Raw genomic sequence first — 19,589 nt, 5'->3', positions numbered from 1 at the left:
AGGAGCAATAATTATAATTCACAGTGCAACGTGTCCATGTTCTTCTCCAAACGCGTGGGGCCTTTTCAGTAGAGGTCAAAAACAGCTTTTACATTTTGTGAATAAGCACTAATTTGATCACTTTCTTAGTTTTAATTTCGACCGTTAAGACTGAGAGTTGTCAGCATAATTTAGCACTTCTTAATTATTGGCCTCATTTGCTGAGTGTAAGGTACTTACACAAGGTGACCCCTCCCTTTAGCCACAGAGAAAGGATTCATTAAAGGCAAGCGGTTTTGTGTGTGTTGACATATAACTTTCAGGTAGTATACACTCAGCACCCAGGGGTGTGGGCTGACCAAGTCTAAGTAAATGTTTGTGCTACTTTTCTGTTACCTGGTATTGAACTAAAATGACAGCTGACAGAATGACCAAAATAGTTTGACACTGAAGTATCACCAGGTATTTATCTGAAGACTTTGTGTCAACATACTCTCCTCATAGGAGATTTGGAATTGGAGATGGAAAGACACAGTGTAAGGAGGGAGAAGATACCTTCCGGCCATCCCTGGGAATAGGGTTACAAATGATAATTGGGAGGAGGTCTTGTTGAGAAGTATATGGGTCCCAGTTAGGAAAATTCAGGAAAAAAGGCAGGAGAAACAGGTGTTAAGAGATAAGAAATGGGACTACCCTGGTGGCGCAGTGGTTGAGAATCCGCCTGCCAACCCAGGGAACACGGGTTCGATCCCTGGTCCGGGAAGATCCCACATGCCGCAGAGCAGCTAAGCCTGTGCGCCACAACTACTGAGCCTGCACTCTAGAGGCTGTGAGCCACAGCTACTGAAGCCCGCACGCCTAGAGCCCGTGCTCCGCAACAAGAGAAGCCACCGCAATGAGAAGCCCATGCACCGAAACGAACAGTAGCCCCTGCTCGCCACAACTAGAGAAAGCCCGCACGCAACAACAAAGACCCAATGCAGCCAAAAACAAATTAATTTGTTTTTAAAAATGAATAAGTCCTAGTTAAAAAAAAGTAAGTAATACTTTTGATTTTTCAAGTCAAAATGAATAATCGACCTACTTGAAAGCAGGGCTTGATGAAAAGAGAAATTATTGAATGGAAGTGAAAAGACAAGCTCTCTGAGGAGTGAGATTTGCTTCGGAAGGAGTAGGAAAAAAAGACCTGAGCAAGATGGAGAAGTGCATGCCCATCCTTTTCAGTCACGTTGACCAACTGGCAAGTAAAAATTCTCTATCCTTTTGCCGTGATACCTCAAGATAGTTACACAAGCTCAATATCATCAGCTTTATCAATAAAATGACTTTATTTCACATACTGCCACCTCTTCCATCCAGAACTTGTTGAAGGTTTAGCAACATAAGAATGGCATATTCTCCTACCATTTTCCAAACCAATCATGGGAAAATGTCCACTCGAGGAGGAAAGTTATTGTACTGCTGTGTTTCAAAGACTGATTTCATGACTGGTCTCTAGCTTCCTTTTAAAACCTTAGGCCAAGCATGAAGCACAGTAAACAACACTTTGTTAGTGATAGGTACGTTAGCAGCAGCATTTCTGTTAATGATTGTAAGCGCAGTTCTTGCTTTGAAATATAAGTGAGGGTTATTCAGGATGAATTTCAAAAGTGGAAAGATAACGTTGTACAATAGAAATTCTATAAATTTGTGAAAAATATCCTCGTTCTGAGGAATACTGAAATCATTTTAAAAGATTAAGACGGAAACAAGTGCAACCAAATTTCTATTGAATCTGCCTAAATTTCATACTGGCTTAAACCTATATTCAAACAGATGAGAAAAGGCCCAGGTGGTGGTTAATATATTCCCCATTCTTCAGCCCTCTTTCTCCTTTGCACATGCACACTAATGTACTGTTCGCCGTACATTTCTTGCTCTGTGCATGTTACTTAAATTTAGGACAGAATTGCAAAAAGCAGTAGAATGCTGCTTTCCAGGGTTTTTGCAGTTATGAAAACTTTAGGAATCCCCTCTACCTGGAAAGCAGGGTCCAGTTTTTATAGCTGCCCAGGAACTTGGACATGCTGTTAAGTTGAAAGTTTAGCTAAATCAAATGGAGGCATCACTACATCCTAGTTATAGCTTTGTGGCTTTCCTCCAGTGCTGGCCTCCCCAGATCCATCTCCTGCCTTGTCTGCTTGCTCTGAGAGGGGAAGCTGGGTTCCATCTTACCTCCCCATGCCCTTAGTCCTCAATTGCGTCTTTGTTTTAATGTTCTGTCAGTAAGCCATTGAAGGCTACCTCTTTCGAGGATTGGAAACTCACCTGGAAGATTGCTAGCTTATGCTGGACTCAAACTTGCCTTTAACCCAGGCTTGGTCTCTAAAGTTTAAAGACAAAAATAAAAAACAGGAACAAACTAACAATAAAATGCCTTCACCAAAGTAGCAAACAAAAACAAAAAACCAGCATGTAATTTAGAAAACTCTTTGGCTCTGCATTTAACACTTGTGGCTGCTCTGTCTGGTGGTAATCTTCCTGGGACTACTGTTGGTACTATTACCATCACCAAGAGCAGGGTAACACCTGCCCTGCGTTCACCTGCCCTGCATTTGCATTGTTTCCCACCTCTCGTCACCAACCTTCTAAGCAGGGACCACTGGTTTCCCTGTTGTACAGGTGAGAGGCTGGCAGCCATAAGCGCAAGATCCCTGAGCGGGTAAGGGGCCCATTCGGCACTTTCATGCCAGAGCTCATATTCTTAAATCCTGCTCTGGACTATTGCACAAATGTTTGCCTCTTCCGAAGGAGGAGTAAAAGGAAAGGAAGACAAGAAATAGAGTAAAAAGGAGTGAGGAAAGTCTAACTTTTGATTTTGTGGGCAGTAGGAAGTACAGGGAATGCAATAACTTGCCCAATTTGACAGAACTGGAAATCTAACCCAGGTCCTAGGATTCAAACCCCGCATCCCTGGCTGCCTCCACAATTTTTTCCTGGGAGCCTATTAGCACTATGAGTGGTTTAGGAGAGGAGCTCAAATATAATACTGCCATTTTGTGCATTATTAAATTTTTGTTATTTAATAAACCAAACTTACAACCACTGTAGCTAATAGATTCTCTACTTTGACCAGACCCAAAAGGAGCTAAAAAGTACAAATAGGATATATTGGGAGTCTGGGATTGTCATGTACACACTGCTATATTTAAAATAGATAACAAGGACCTACTGTAAAAAAAAAAAAAAAAAACAGAAAAAATGAAATTAAAAAAATAAAAATAGATTTGGAATTATTGAAAATTAACATAGGTATTAAATATGTACAGTTTTGTATATTAATTATCCTTCAGTAAAGCTGTGAAAAATTAACACAGAAATAATTTCTGAGAAAAACTACCAAGATGGACAGTAGGTGTACGACATTATATGTTACGAAATTATCCCAAGTTAAACTTGAAAGGGAGAGCTTCCCTGGTGGCGCAGTGGTTGAGAGCCCGCCTACCAGTGTAGGGGACGTGGGTTCGAGCCCTGGTCCAGGAAGATCCCACATGCTGCAGAGCAACTAAGCCCGTGCGCCACAGCTGCTGAGCCTGCGCTCTGGAGCCTGCAAGCCACAACTACTGAGCCCGCGTGCCACAATGACGGAAGCCCACGTGCCTAGAGCCCGAGCTCTGCAACAAGAGAAGCCGCCGCAACGAGAGGCCCGCACACCACAACGAAGAGTAGCCCCCGCTTGCTGCAACTAGAGAAAGCCCGCGAGCAGCAATGAAGACCCATTGCAGCCAAAAATAAATAAATAAATAAATAAATTTATTTAAAAAAAAAAAACTTGAAAGGGAAACTATTTTCCTTTTTTTTTTTTTTTAATCTGCCTCCTTTCCCTTCCTTGCATACAATACTCTTGAAAGACTGAATTCAAAAGTACAGATATATAGTCATCTTTGCTGGTCTTGGGGAGGTGTAAAATCCTATGTAACCCTTAAAGTGTTTGATTTCATTCTGGCCTCCAGGCATTGGTTTTCATTCAAAGTTTGCTGTCATTTTCAACAACGGGGACATGCTGGGCATTTGCTTGAAGAGTCAGGTGGCCAGGGTACTTGGTGTGGCAGCGATTGCCCCTGCTGGAGAACCAGGACACCAAGTAGAAGAGATTTGTTTGTGCTTCTGTGCTTACAGTGAGCCATCACAGAGAGTAGAAATTAAACACTTTTTCTTAATGTAAGGAAAAAACAGTTTCTGCTTTGCATTCGATTATGCATTGGCTTCAACAATGTTTTCCAAAGCAGATTAGTGGGGAAACCTTGGATGTATAACCATTGGATACTGGCACTTTGCTTATTTTTATTTTTGCTTTCACCATGATTGGCTGTAAATTGACTACAAATGGGATCAACCGGTTTTCATTAAGGGGCCAAATGTAGCAGGAAGGAGGTTCTCCACTCCCAGCTCTAAAAGTGAAAAGTACAGCATCGCATCACCGTCACTGTAGCTGCACCAGCACCGGCAGCCATCTCTTCCCGGGTCACCCCCCACCCCACACTGCCACCCCCCCCAAAAGAAAACTGGAGATAAATGAATGGCAGAATAAATAATTTATGCTAATGAAATTACTGCAATTAGTAGTTCTACAATGACCCTTTTAAAAGCCACAGCTGTTAATGTCAGGAAGTGCTGTCACTACTGACCTTATCATAAGAGAAAGTGACAAATTGAGAATGCGGGGAAGACCAGTCATCAAAGAGGTCTGTTCTGGAACGATTAGAGTTTTCTGAAAAACAGTGTGAATTACAACCAGCTGCTCCCTGGCTCTGCAAGTCTCCCATGCTGTGCCATTTTGTTAAGTCCGATAACAATAGTTATTTTGCCCCATTGAGACAAGTTGTCTCGGGCCACTTCCAGCTCTACCGGAAACCACTTCTTCCATCGCGGATTTACAAATGAAACTGTTGTTAAAGAAAGCTTTTCAGGGCAGCCGAGGAACCTCCTCATAAGGATCATGGTTGGGCAGAGGCCAGGTTTTGTGTTTTTTTTTTTCTTTTCTGCAAGGAGGTTGCACTTGGCTGGGGACATATTTATATTTTAGAAATATACATGCTGGCTTTTAGTCTCATTAAAACCACACAGGACAGGCGTGAATTTCTGCCCATGTTTATATTGTAGTCAAGTTCTCTAAAAAATAAAATCCCTAAGGGGATATGATTTATATGGTGTTGCTTAACTTCCTTATAAATTTATATTCTGAATTCACTACTTGGTAATGTACATACGTCTCAGATCTAGTAGAAACAAAGAATATTCAGGATTTGTATCATTCTGTATTTAACTTTTGCTTTCAAAACATTTTCGTTACTAGCGCAATAGATTTTTAATATGCAGAACAGTCCGGTATGTACATATTTTAAACCCAGTCAAGCGTTTTCCGTGAGGTTGGAGAGCCAAGTGTTTAGAAATTGCTTTGGAGCCGTTCTTCTCCGACAAGAATCTGCCTGTCTCTCCTCGCACCCCAGGTTGTGATATTAATGGCACAGGTTTGAAACGTTTAACTGCATCACCAGCCGCTTGTGTGCAATTTCCCCAAAGCTGTCTGAGCTTTATTGACAACACTTTGGTAAATTATGTGTGACTTTCCTAAGAGTTGGTGTAGCTCATTTAATTCATATTAATTGATTTTTAGGCTCCCGTTGATTAATTGAACCTGGTTCATCTCGTACAGAATGCAATAAATAATCATTAAAATGCGGGAGATGTGACTCCACAAATTAAAAAGGGAACTACTTCAGAAGTCAGAGAGGACAAAATGGAAAGAACATCTAGTCGGGGGGTTCTCCAGTAAGTCTTCAAAGTAGAGTTGCTCAATTTTTTGTTTGTTTCCAAATGAGAATACATATAATCATAATAATTTTTCTCCCAGGAGCAGTGACTTTTATACCTTACCCTCCAGTTTGTTTCCACATGAGTTCTTATAAAACTATATATTTCTCAGTTTAACCTTTTTTTTTTTTTTTTTTTTCAGTGACTGTTGGTTTTCTTTGGCTGACGTTTAGCTTGAAAGCAACACCAAAAATACTTCTCTGAGTACTGGGTCTCAATTTCTCCATTTTCTCTTGCACACGCTTGATAAAAATCAAGTCGTGAAAAGCAGTGCTTCTGTCACATCTTGGCTTTTGGGTTTGGTATGTGGAGCACATACAAATCCTTTGGCCTACTTGGCAAGAAGAGGTTACAAAGCTGAAAGGTTTCTTGTCGTCTCTGCAATTCCGTGGACATCTCTGAAAGACTAAGTTTTCCTAGAAACTAAGCTGTTCTGGCTTTTAGAAAATAAATACTGCATAATTTCGCTGATTTTTCTTCTTTTATAAATTTGCATTTTTGTTTTCATTTGAGAGAATTTCATGTGAATTGCCATGTGTATGTTTCAGCCCCTGGATAAAGATTCTATTAGCCTCTTCATGGCACACGTTCACACTAGCGTAAACGAAATGAGTACCAGGTATTACCAGAATGAGAGAAGACACAACTATACCACCCCAAAGAGTTTTCTGGAACAAATATCACTGTTTAAGAACCTGTTGAAGAAGAAACAAAACGAGATATCCCAGAAGAAAGAGCACTTGGTGAATGGCATCCAGAAGCTAAAAACCACAGCCTCTCAGGTATGACCAGGGTATGTTACTACTGAGTGAAATCAATGCTCCTAAAATTAAAAAATACATTTGCTTTTGAAGCAGCATCTTAACCCACTTGTATAAGATGCATAGTGCTAAAATTTACAGTTTAATGATAGATACAGAGAACACACAGTTCCTGCTTTCCTAAGGCTGGAAAGGGATCAGCCAGTTACACTATCACAGCTGGTTTGGAGAGAGCCCTTCGGTTGTAGGCCTGACTCCGTGCTGGGCGGTGTCGAGATGTTGAACAGAGCAGGCCCAGCTGATTCCCCTCTCCTCTCCCACTGCTTTGATGCTCTGGGCTTATCATCAGGAACTTTGTCACAGGACAATGGAAATCAGATCCCTCTTGGTCTCAGATTCTCAACCCCTCCAGTGAAGGCAGCATTTCCTGGCCGATGCTGTGATAATGGGTGTCGTGATTGGGGTCCCTAAGTATAGCAGTCTTCTCTGGCCTTGGTGTCTGATCTGCTCCCTTTAGCCACTGTCTCTCTTAGGTGAAAGTATCCAGTGTTGCTTTCATCCTCAACCATAAGGCCTCCACTACCTTGAAGGACGGCACCTCTAACCTCCTGGAGTCAAACAGGAGGGAATTAGCATAGGATGTTAATCATGTGTGGGTCTGCACACGTATTATCAGATTTTATGGTTAAAAATCAAACAAGTTTATGAAGTAGGTGTTCCTACTGAAATTTTACACATGAGGCTTAAAGAGTTGAAGGCCACAGAGCCCATGAGTTTTGAATTGGAGCCCAGATCTCTGTAAAGCCCATAGTTCCAAGCTGCCTCTCTGTGACTGGTAAAAGAAATTAGAATGAGAGAAGACAAAGACTTTGGAGATGGGCCAGCGAGGCTCTAGAGCTACAGGAAAAAAACAATCCTCACCTCAAGGCCAGAAACTCCCGGGGCCTTTTCAGAGCATTTGTCATCGGGTTGTACACCCATATGCTTTTCAAGAAATTGGGCCAGTTTTCCCCCCAAGAGTGCTGGTGGCCCATCCATGCCTAGGCTGGAAATGAGACAGAACCTGGCTGGGGGAGTGTATATTGGTGACTTTCACCCTGAAGGACTCTCTGGCCGTGTCCTTCCAGTATGTCTGAAGGCCAAAGCATCACTTGCCTCTTTCCCCCTTCATTTCATACACAAGGAATGGCTCTTTGGTGAAACACTGTGATCTGTGCTGAGCAGTGAGTAGACGGACCACGATTGGGAAAGAGAAACCGGAGTGAGGAGGTTTCCACGACAGTTTCCAAGACTGAGTGTTGCAAAGAATAGTTGCTGGAAAACCCCCAAAGAATATATTCTTACATGTGCATCTTTTCCTTCACTTTCAAAGAATGTCTTTCTTTGCTCTCTCTTTTTATATATGTTTTATCTTACTCTTTTTGCCTTCTTTCTCTTTCATTTGTCTTCCCTCTCCCTGTGCCTCCAGTTCCATCTCACTTGAATCAAAACCCTTTTCCCTAGTAAAGACTTTTTGCTAGGAGTCCTGTTAAGCTAAAAGTGGAAGAGATGTGTGTCCCAGAGCATTTATGTCCCTCTGAATGATGACTCAAAATGAGCCTGTTGACTTTGCCCCAGGAGATGACAGTGTTGGCTAAACTGAACTCAGTACCGGTGGGGCCTCTGCCACACTGCGAGAGTTTTCTCCCCGAATGACAGAGACTAAAGCACGGGGAGTAGCATACTGGTTCATCTCAGTGGTGGCAGCATATCAGTCACAGAGAAGGAGAAGAGAAAGTCTGTGGTTTCCTGACAGTTATCTCAGTTGTGTGTTGTTGAGCTGGGGGTTGGGGAGAGGAAGAAAGAAAGGGACAGGTGATTCATGGTGTCTGCCATGTTCACAGCTGTTTGGGGTCTCCTTATTCCCCCTGGCTAGAAACAATAGGCAGAAAGTCTGAGAAGATACACAAGGTCTTGATGGAAGGACTACTGATGATTTCTTGCCATTAGGTGTTTGTGCATGTGGTTGGAATATCTAATAGCACCTTAAGAGTTTTTTAAATCAATTTATTATGAAGAGGAAGCATAGTCTCCTATGTGGACAACCAGAAAGCCTGACAGTGTAAGATCAGGTGGTGTGCAGAGCAAGATGTCTTCATCTTGGAGCGTGTGCCCTTGCAGCAGTCCCGCAGAGCGGGATATCCATGCCGTCTGAAGTATGTCCAAACCGTAGCGCTGTTCATGCATTTCAGCAAAGCCCTAAACCCCTTCTATAGCCAGGTGGCCCCTCTGCAGATTTAGCGTAGGTCGTAATAGAGAGCCCAAGTGAATTCTCTTCATCGATAAGGCTCGCCTCCAGGGCTTGAGATGCTTTGGATATTTCAGACCTAACAGCTTCCTTAGAGATTGAAATCAGGGCTTGAAATAAGTTTCCTCCTAATCTCTTGGATGATGATTTTGATTATGGCCTAACATGTGACTAGTTTCACACGGCTAAAAAGAAGAGAGAAGCAAACATGACTGTGCCGTGTGACCCTGAGTTCACAGAGAGGCTAAAAAAATCAGTCTTAGCTTAAACTCTAGTAGTACAGGTAGCAGTCCCAGTACCAGTTGTGCCTTTTAGGGTAGAGTGTAAATAACCCATGTTGGCCGGGAGGTTACAGGCGTCCTTGGATATAGCAGTGGAGTGTGGTTCCACAAGATGAAATTCCTGAAGTGTTTTTAGCAATGGAGTCAAAATAAATGGTTGTGATTGTTCTTTGTGGTTAAAAAAAAAAAAAGAACACAAACAGTAATATTTATACCCCACAGGGGGCATGAGTGACACATGCTCGGGTGACATGTGCTCAGGTGGGGACAGCTGGTGGTGCTTCCCTGAGCTGAGAAGATAAATGTCTAGTTGGTGCTGACATAAGTTAATGACTTTTTCCGCAAAACCATTGGAAAACATTATTCTGTTGATTCCTGTGTTTTTAAAAAAAATGCATTTTTTTTTTAAACACAGGGGCTGCATTTTTTCACATGGAATTAAAGTCAAATCAGGGTAGAAACAGACACAAGATAGAAATTGCTAGGCATCCCTGAATTCACTTAAAAAAATAAGCTATATCTGATGTTTGTTGTTATTGACACAGGTTTCTTCAAAGTCATGACTTTTCCTTTAGGTAGGGGATCTGAAAGCCAGACTCGCCTCTCAAGAAGCTGAGTTACAACTGAGAAATCACGATGCTGAAGCTCTGATCACAAAGATCGGGCTTCAGACGGAGAAAGTGAGCCGGGAAAAGGCCATCGCCGATGCCGAGGAGAGAAAGGTCAGGCTAATTCCACCATTTAGAGTACAGAGCTATATTTAGCACAAAATAAACCTTTGTAGGTGAACAGTTTTGAACAACTTCCTCTCCAGGGAGCGTAAAATCTAAAGAATTATTATAGTTACACATGTAACAGCATTTCACACCATGATTACCACTTGACCTTTCTTTACATTATGCATTTTCCCAACCTTTTAGCTCTTTTAATGATATGAAAGAACAATAAATACTGAGCTCATTCAAGCATATAATGGATGTGGATCTTGAACATCAGGCCTATTTGTAATACAGTAAAGGTCAGGAAGTCACCTCGGAGGTTTCTAAAGCTTTTCAGTTTTTAGGCAAATTGAACAACTCAATTGTTAACAAAGCCCATTCCGTCACTTTGCAAGATGGTTTTCGAATTTTGCATTTTAATAATACCACTTGAGTTTATTATTATATCCTAAGCTAAATTTGTTCTTTTTCAGTCAGTGGAGGCCCTGGCATTCTGTATGATGTTTTATTGTTGGAAACAATTACTTTTAAGATTATATAGATTCTGCTTTCTTTGTACTTGGGTTTCCAGTAATTCTGAAATAAATATAAGTTATATTGTCACCTTCTCTTACCAAAACTTCAGCTACAAGTAGAAGGTATTTTATTTTTGTGTATCTCACTTCCCAAAAGAACTATAGCAAACAGAATAATTACTAAATATTTGTTTAAAAATTGAATGACTGTATATGTGCAAGGTCAGTTATCTTATTTTAGAGAAAAGATTATAATCAGGGCTTAGTTAATTAAAAAATGTAAATTTTGACTCCCATAGCCTGTGAATCAGTAGCCGTTATGCTATTATTCTGCATTAACGATATGAGAAAATATTTGTGTTTTTCCAGTGATGTTGCCCTTCATTAATAGGCAGTTGAGTTGTTTTCCTTTTGTTGTAATGTGTATTGAGCATGTTTGCCTTTAGCTTGCACAACTAAAGACTTTAAAAGCATATTGAAAGTCAAAATGCTAAATAAATGATTTTTTTAAAAAACTTATTTTTGAAGTTAAAGATAAGGCATGTTTGGCATGGCCAAGAGGCATATAATTCCTAATTCTGGTAATAAATATTTCCATTGAGTTTCAGATAAGTGGAAGATATCCTTAAAAGTATATTTTTATATTAAGTAATTAGGTCTCACACATGGTGTGATTATCATAAGCTAATTCCACCCAGGGGATGTTTTTCAGGCATTACACAAATTTGTGATACTCCAATAATTACTATATCATAACCCATCTCTACAGATCTTAAAATATGACAAGTACTCTGGAGGACTTTTCACATTTTTGCATGTGAATTTCTAAGGCAAAATTATCCTCACAAAGGGGGAAAAATGTTTTAGCAAATTAGAACTCATCTGACAGGTTGTTTCAAGAAGTTCTCCAAACATGGAAAGGACACATAGTATTTTGTATATCTAATCCATACCAAGAAATAAAAATAATACTTAAAATTATTTTCATTTTATCCATGAGGCTTAATTTAGTTATAAACAACAAATATTGTCTGAGCACCTATTTTTTGCCTGGCACTTTTCTAGGTTCTTGAGGATATATGTATATGATATGCAAGGTACCTGCACGTAGCTTACATTGTAATGGGAAAGACAGGAGACAAGTGACATGTTGATAGACAAGGTATTTTGGGTTAGCGAGAAGGGCTATGATGAAAGTCAAATGATGTTATGGTGGAAAGAATTCTTTTAAGTTGGTGGTCATGGAAGGAGAATCTATTTGTAATTAAACTATGTAGAGTCAAGGAATTAATCAAGACCAAGTATGTGCTATGGGCTCACGTTGGTCATATGTTCATCAATGTGCTAGATTCTATGTGGTTATTAAAAAAGGGTGTATATGGTCTCTGTGATTCTATGAAATTGGGGTCTCAAGATTTAATACATAAGAAGTAATTAAAAAGTAACAAAAGTACATTGCCACATTTAATATGGCTAAACAAATATTGGGGTTTAGAGGCTGCCTTGCTGTGCATCTTGACAACCCATGTAGAGACGCTGGTTGAAATTGTTGCTTCAGGTTTATAAAATCATCGAGGGCTATTCAAATCATGGGCATTGCCAGCAGTGACTTCAAGTAACAGAAGCACCATGAAGCTTGTGAAAATTAGATCTTCCATCTTTGTTTCACGTATCAGCTCCAAATTCTAAGGATCCTCTGATCCCTTTCAAACTGCTTTCTTTGTTGAATAGTAATCCTCATGAGTGAAAGTGACTTCCAAATTGCAGAGCTCATATAATCTCTTCAAAAGGTGGACATCCACTCTGATTTTGAATGATCTTCAGTTTTTTAATGTTTCTTTTCTAAAGATGGGTGGGGCTGAATTTTGGAGGACCATCAGGAATTTCTTAAAGACAGGTGAGAGCCATGTACTTGTTAGCTAAGGCTGCCATAACAAAATATCAGGGACTGGGAGGGTTAAACAACAGAAATTTATTTTCTCAGCTTTCTGGAGTCTGGAAGTCCAAGGTCAGGGTGTTGGCAGATTTGGTTTCTCCAGAGGCCTCTCTCCGCTGGGCTTGCAGACGGCCACCTTCTCTCTGTGTCCTCATATGCCCTTCCCTCTGTGCACACAGCCCTGCCAACTCTTGGGTGTAACCAGATTTCCTCCTCTTATAAGGACATTAGTCAGATTAGATTAAGCCCCACCCTAACAGGCTTGCTTTAATTTAATCATCTCTTTAAAGGCCCTCTCTGTAAATACGATCACATTCAGAGGTCCTGGGGTTAAGGCTTCAACCTGAGAATTTTGAATGGACACAGTTCAGCCCATAACAAGCAGTTATTGTGACTTTATCCTCTTGTGACCGCCACTAAATTTCATGAACCATCTGCAAGGAGCTTTTGACTAGCAGAGGGCAGAAAAATTCTGGTGTACCCAAGAATGGGACTGTCTCCAAATCAGCTTTAACGGACGATGGTAGAGGGAAAGCACATACTCTAAGCCATCTGTGTAGCTCTTCCACCTTCTCCAGGTTGGGCCTCACTAACCAGTCCCCAGGAACCTTGTTTGGGGTGGGGGAGGGCAGAGGAAATTGCACAGTGAGGCTTCCCAAGTCCCTGAGATACAAAGCATTTTCACAACTCTAGTATAGTTGCACTTAGGGTGAGAGGAATTGGGAATGAGAAATAAGTTGACCAACCTAGAGTATTTTTTTCCTTTGCATTTGTGGGGTTTTAGTTATTAAATGTTCTAGATTGTTCTGCTTATCAAAATTACCCAAAGGAATAATACTCCATTACCAGTAAAGGAGTTAGAGGGAGAAGACTCTATGACCCCCCAGTCTCATAGAAATAGCATTTAGAAGAAATACTCTCTAAGGTTTCTTCTAAGTATTAAAAAACTATGATCCTGAGTCCAGTTTAAAATGATGTTATTACAAATGGTCACAAACAGCATGTGTAGATTTAGTATATCCTTAAGGAAAATAAATAAGCCTGATGTAATAACTCACTCAAATACAGCCTCTGTTTCATCCGTAGCAGTATTCTCCAGCACATTGAAAATGTATAATAGTATCCTTAGAGTTTTCATGGTCCATTCCTGGCAGTTTTGAGGATTGTGGTTTTAGAGCAGTTCTCCGTAAGCATGCAGTTTCCTTACAGATGTTAACAGTAGCCCGTAAGTATTGGCTGGAGGTCAGATATCTACCATGGACCAATTATGTTCATAAAAGGTGCAGTACATAGCAAAATAACGGTTAATCAGGAGAAGGGTAATTACTGCTAATAAAGCTGTGGTAGACAGCAAAATTTGTTGTGAGCAGTGTGTACGTTTATGGGTACAGTTTTAAACCTGTTCAATCCAAACACATCTGAACAAATGCATTTTTGTTCACACTTGATCATTCACAATCGCCATCACATCAGCAACCATCCCATATGCTGACTGGATCCTGGTGCCCAGCCCCACAGCTTTGAAGGTCACATTTCTGCTGAGGACAAAGATTTTATTCTTCCTGGACATTCGAGTTCTATCAGTGTTCTAAAGGGAGGAGGATGGAAACCCCAAAGGTTCTCATTTTGGCTTGGTTTGAGTTTACCAACATGGCTTCCCTATATGCATATTATATGTGTTCATGCCAGGGGGCTAATGCAAGACCCTCTTTGGCATGTGACTAGTGTCCCTGGACCCTCAACAGTAGAGCGGACAGCAAACATCACGGTCCCATTGCCACAGACAGACCTGGGTTGTTGCAGCTGTAGTTTCTTACCAGGTCCTTAGAGAAACCAAGAATTAGTCTTCATAAAAATTTTTTCTATGATCAAGCATGCATGGGATAGAACAATATCTTCTATCCTGTTGAACAGAAAAGCTTCACATTTATTGTTAAAAATTAGTTAACATGGCTTTTAGGTAATGTAAATGCGAGTAATCAGGTAATGTAGGCAAGCTAAATGTAAGGAAAAATTAGAGAATTTTAGCAAAAACATTTTGTGGTCTAGGTTACTGAGCCAGCTTGGATTTTCACTTGTTCAGGACTCGCTGAAAAAGAAAACTGAAGAACAGAGGAATTGCTTAATCTTGCATTTATTAATAATGGCACCTTGTAATTAAGATAGAGCCTGTCTTGGAGCATTTTGATATTTGAATCCATTTGTGTTGAGATTTGTGTTGTGTGTTTTGTGTGTGTGCAAAGCTTTGTGTATACACTGTGCCTGAAGGGAAGTTAGTCTCTACAGCAAATTCCTCCCCTGTTCAAATACAGATGAATTATTGAACAGTGCCTCTGAGGCAGCCTGCATTTTTCAATAGAGATATCTGAGGTGATAATTTGTGTATGTGGGTTTCTGTGTTTTTCCTCTTTGATTAGGTGACAGCTATTCAGACTGAAGTGTCCCAGAAACAGAAGGAGTGTGAGGCCGACTTACTGAAGGCTGAGCCCGCGCTGGTGGCCGCGACAGCTGCTCTCAATACACTCAACAGGGTAAGGATGATTCCTTGGCTCACTGTTTCCTCGAAATAATATTTGGAGGTTATTAGAGTTTGAATAACTGAACTAAGGGTGAAATTCATGCAACCAAAGAGTTTTGAAAAAGGAAAGAAAGTCCCATTAAATGTTGCAGTTGAAACAAATATTTGAGGTCATCATTCTAGTTGACCTTCCTTTCCCATCTGGGAGTTTGTCCTTCTTCACCCCCACAAGCGGTCTCCTTTTGAATACTTCCACTGCCATGCAGTTTATACTCTTGTGAAAGGCAGTTCTATTGTTAGCAATTGGATTCGGCCCAAATCCAGTGATTCATATTATGTGTTGCTTTAAGAACCAAGTGAGGGATTCTCTATTTCCTCTGGATATAAAAAAATAGTATTAATGAGAGACCCTCAAGAAAAGAACAACAGGCTGGAATCAAAGACACCTAGGTTTGACCTACACCGTTTTTCCTGGCTTCACGTGATTAGCAAAACCTCACTGAGCATTTGAATTCCCATAAGAGAAAATAATCTGTGATGGTCAGAAGGAGAGATGGAATTATGGGCAATGTCATTCTAAGAGCCTACAGCTGGTCTTGCCCCTGGGTTCTACTAGGCCTCTGGGGTGAATCCTAGGGCATTACTAGGCCTGAGGATCTTAACTTCAGCTTCAAAGAGGAAAGGATCCAGACTTTCACTGCTCTTCAGAGAAATATTCAATTCGTTTCTCTAAGTATTCTTTTGAAGAAAGTAATTTTGACTGTGAACAGCAAATGATTATCTTCATGGATGTTTCTTATAGTATTACCATAAAGCTGAACAATTTAAAAGAACATAAATATACCATGATGGAAGATTGATTATTCTGCATTCAAATATCCTGCTGCCATTAAAATTATATTGTTGAATCCTAGCTAGCAACAAAATGTTCATGATGTATTAAGTGAATAAAGCAGATTATAAAATAGGATTTAGTGTAACTTTTTTTTTATAAGAATATGTTTGTGCATAGGAAAAAATTGGGAAAAAAGAATAATAGTAACTGATTATCTCTGAGTAATGGAATTTTGTGTTTTCCTCTTTCTGAGCACTAGAATGTTTATTTTCTTCTCTGTGCTTTGCACTGGCAACTTTTCCTCTGAAGATATTATTATTTACTCAGTCAAAATAAATTAATATCACTTAAATATAAAGCTCAGTATATTTATAAATGATGAAAGAGTCTTGGTTACCCAGCTCTCAATTAGCATTAGCATATTTTAAGTTTTTGCTTTTGCTCTTGTTTTCACACCCTTTCTGTTCTTTGCAGTTATTTCCCAAATAAATAGCCAGTTTATGGTAATGGAGGAGAATCAGGTTCAACATTTGATGAGGTTTTATAAGCAAGAGTGTATAATATAGCTCAGGAAATTTCACAGGAAATCCTTTTTTAAAAAAACATGTATCATGAACCTACATATACTTCTTATAGATACTAATTCTTTTTTTTTTTTTTTTTTTAATGGAATCATACACTATGTGGTCTCTTGTGTCTGGTTTATCTTGCTTAGCACGTTTTTTGTTTTTTTTTTTTTAAACATACTTTGAATTTTATTTATTTATTTATTTTTGGCTGTGTTGGGTCTTCGTTTCTGTGCGAGGGCTTTCTCTACTTGCGGCAAGTGAGGGCCACTCTTCATTGCGGTGCGCGGGCCTCTCACTATCGCGGCCTCTCTTGTTGCGGAGCACAGGCTCCAGACGCGCAGGCTCAGTAGTTGTGGCTCACGGGCCCAGTTGCTCCGCGGCATGGGGGATCTTCCCAGACCAGGGCTCGAACCCGCGTCCCCTGCATTGGCAGGTAGACTCTCAACCACTGCGCCACCAGGGAAGCCCTAGATACTAATTCTTGCTCCAAAGTGTTTGTCCTGATACTGATGATTTATCCCATTAATACCATCTGTTGAGTAAATCAAGATTCTGACCTGCGGAGGTTAAGGAGGAATGCAGAAAGGAGGTTCAGCCTATGCGGGCATCTTCCCAGTTGATAGTCATTATAGTGTAATAGAAGATGGTTTTTGTGCATGTAAAGCAGAAAGACAAAACTAAGAGACTCTGAACTAAGGGACTCTGTTTTTGGGAGGGCCTGGTTAAAAGGCAAATATATTCCATAGGTGGGATAGACCCATAAATACCTTAAAACCTATATGTTTATGAAATTCCCTGGACTCAGTGTGCAAGGCTCTGCAGGACTGGTAAATCAGGCAGATAAATTTACTTGGAAGCCAGAAAGGGCAGTGATGTTTCCGAAGTACCAGAAAAGCGCCCAGCAAGAACTGAACCTCCTGGAGTTCCACGGTGGTGGACCCCCGGGTGGGCAGCAAAAACTGCCCAACCGAGACTGGTGTGAAAAGGAGAGGGTGGAAAAGACCAGCCACTGAAGACCAGCTTGAAGACCTAACAGCTGGTCTTGAGAAACCAGACCTCTCCTGGTCTTGAGAGTGTGTGTGCTTTTCTTCAGGTCAATCTCACTGAGCTGAAAGCCTTTCCCAGCCCTCCAAATGCAGTTACCAACGTTACTGCAGCCGTGATGGTCCTTCTGGCTCCCCGGGGCAGAGTGCCAAAAGACCGGAGTTGGAAAGCAGCTAAAGTCTTCATGGGAAAGGTATCAGGCAGCCCGGCAACATGAAAATCCCAACAATTTCTCTGTTCAGTTCTGTGGTTATACTTGACAGCAGGGGTGGGGGAAGGATGGAGTGGGAGTTTGGGATTAGCAGATAATAATTATTATATATATAGAATGGATAAACAACAGAGTCCTAGTGTATAGCATAGGGAACTATATTCCATGTCCTGTGATAAAGCAAAATGGAAAAGAATGTGTATATATGTATAACTGAATCACTTTGCTGTTCAGCAGAAATTAACACAACATTGTAAATCAACTATACTTCAAAAAAATAAATGTTTTAAAAAACATACAATTTGAGGAGAAAAGAGGAAAGCTATAACATTCCCAACTGTTAAAAAAAAAAAATCATCTTCATATTTGCTAAGTGTAATCTGCTGTATGTTCTCTACACTTAGAATTTTTGTTTGCCAAGTTGTAGATTAGCGTAGGGTTGTAGCACACCTAAGTCAACACCAGCAGCCGTTGGAAGGTTGCCAATTATTTTCAAAATTATGAAAGCAGTTAAGTGTAGGAGGGAGAAAATTACATGGATTTCTTATGCTGGAAAAATGTTACTAATGTACAAGAAGGTAAAGTAAAGGGATTTTGAGGTATGTGTTTTTCTTTTTCTTCAAAATGTGAATGCCTCCTGTGCAGGGACTGAATATTTTACCCTGGGATAGAAGGGATTTTAAAAGTGTCCATTGCTAATTCTAACTTTATACTCTAAAGACTGAAAAAGTCAAACAGTGGGATAAATGGAGCTTGCCAATTTTGCCTTTGTAATGTGAGTCCTAAAAGCTGATTTTAACTTTTGATCTTGGAATTTTCTCTGCAGCCCAAATGGCTCATTGCAATAATTCTTTTGCCTGACAGGTGGATGATTTTTTGCAAGCGTTAATTAACTATGACAAAGAGCACATTCCAGAGAACTGTCTAAAAGTGGTGAATGAACAGTATTTGAAAGACCCAGAGTTCAACCCAAACCTGATTCGGACCAAATCTTTTGCAGCAGCTGGTCTCTGTGCCTGGGTCATCAACATCATTAAGTTCTATGAGGTATATCAGTTGTGATCAGGTGGTTTACGGGTGTTATTCAGGAAGGGCTGTACATATATTAATTTCTAGGCCAGCAAAAAATGTAAAATAATTTAATATTATCTGAATAAGATAAAGTTCTAAGAATGAGACATGAAGGTGTCAGATTACACAGAATTCTCTACAGGAGGATATTTTAAATGTTGGAAACTATCTTTTTTTAGGGTAGAGTGAGTAGCTTTTTAAAAAATTAATTAATTGATTTATTTTATTTTTGGCTGCGTTGGGTCTTTGTTGCTGCATGCAAGCTTTCTTTAATTACGGTGAGGGGCTACTCTTCATTGCGGTGCGCGGGCCTCTCATTGCGGTGGCTTCTCTTGCTGTGGAGCACGGGCTCTAGGCCCGTGGACTTCAGTAGTTATGGCACGTGGGCTCAGTAGCTGTGGCTCGTGGGCTGTAGAGCGCAGGCTCAGTAGTTGCGGCCCACGGGCTTAGTTGTTCCGTGGCATTTGGGATCTTCCCGGACCAGGGTTCGAACCCGTGTCCCCTGCCTTGGCAGGCAGATTCTTAACCATTGCACCACCAGGGAAGCCCGAGTGAGTAGCTTCTTTAGATCAAATAGCAGCAATTAATTTGATTTGATTAGATAAAAGCATGTTGGGTAGATTAATTACATTTAGTTAAATTAAAATATTTCAGTTGTTGACTTGAAACGACTGCCAGTCTAAATTCATGTTTAATTAAAGTTCATCCCTGCTCTCAAAGCAAAAATTTACACCAGCTACAGTTATCTTAATGAGATGAGGGAATAACCTTTTGGGGGCTTTAGTGTTTTAATGACAAATGCATTTTTGATGGTATACGGTCTAATCTAAGGTTTGTACTTTCGGGCAAGTATAGAGATAGGTAATCATTTTCCTTAGTCATTTATTTATCAAATACTTGTCCGTCAGTTATGTCCCAAGAACTTTGCAAAGGACTAGATGTAAAAAGGGAACAGTACATGGACCTCCACTGGGAGGAACTGTCTCATTTTTGTCTTGGAAGGTTGTGTG

At 40.4% G+C, this 19,589-nt stretch overlaps 1 protein-coding gene and 1 long non-coding RNA gene across 4 annotated transcripts in view; one reads left to right on the top strand and one right to left on the bottom strand.

Moving 5' to 3' along the window:
• Positions 1–19,589, bottom strand: part of LOC309631856 — a 916,236-nt gene that overhangs the window by 634,360 nt on the left and 262,287 nt on the right. The gene's annotated exons all lie outside the window — the stretch shown is intronic.
• The window catches only part of DNAH11 (dynein axonemal heavy chain 11), a 318,101-nt gene that overhangs the window by 204,912 nt on the left and 93,600 nt on the right, over positions 1–19,589 (top strand). For all 3 annotated transcript variants that reach the window (XM_082398151.1, XM_082398152.1, XM_082398153.1), the window contains exons 56-60: positions 6,381–6,614; positions 9,737–9,883; positions 14,749–14,862; positions 17,347–17,490; positions 18,373–18,555. In XM_082398151.1, coding sequence (XP_082254277.1) covers positions 6,381–6,614; positions 9,737–9,883; positions 14,749–14,862; positions 17,347–17,490; positions 18,373–18,555 — 822 coding nt within the window. The remainder of the gene's footprint in view (positions 1–6,380; positions 6,615–9,736; positions 9,884–14,748; positions 14,863–17,346; positions 17,491–18,372; positions 18,556–19,589) is intronic.

This window comes from Balaenoptera borealis (genome assembly GCF_965194805.1).
Source record: "Balaenoptera borealis genome assembly, chromosome: 7".
In the NCBI taxonomy this organism is placed as follows: Eukaryota; Metazoa; Chordata; class Mammalia; order Artiodactyla; family Balaenopteridae; genus Balaenoptera; species Balaenoptera borealis.
This window is presented reverse-complemented; position numbering and strand designations above follow the sequence as displayed.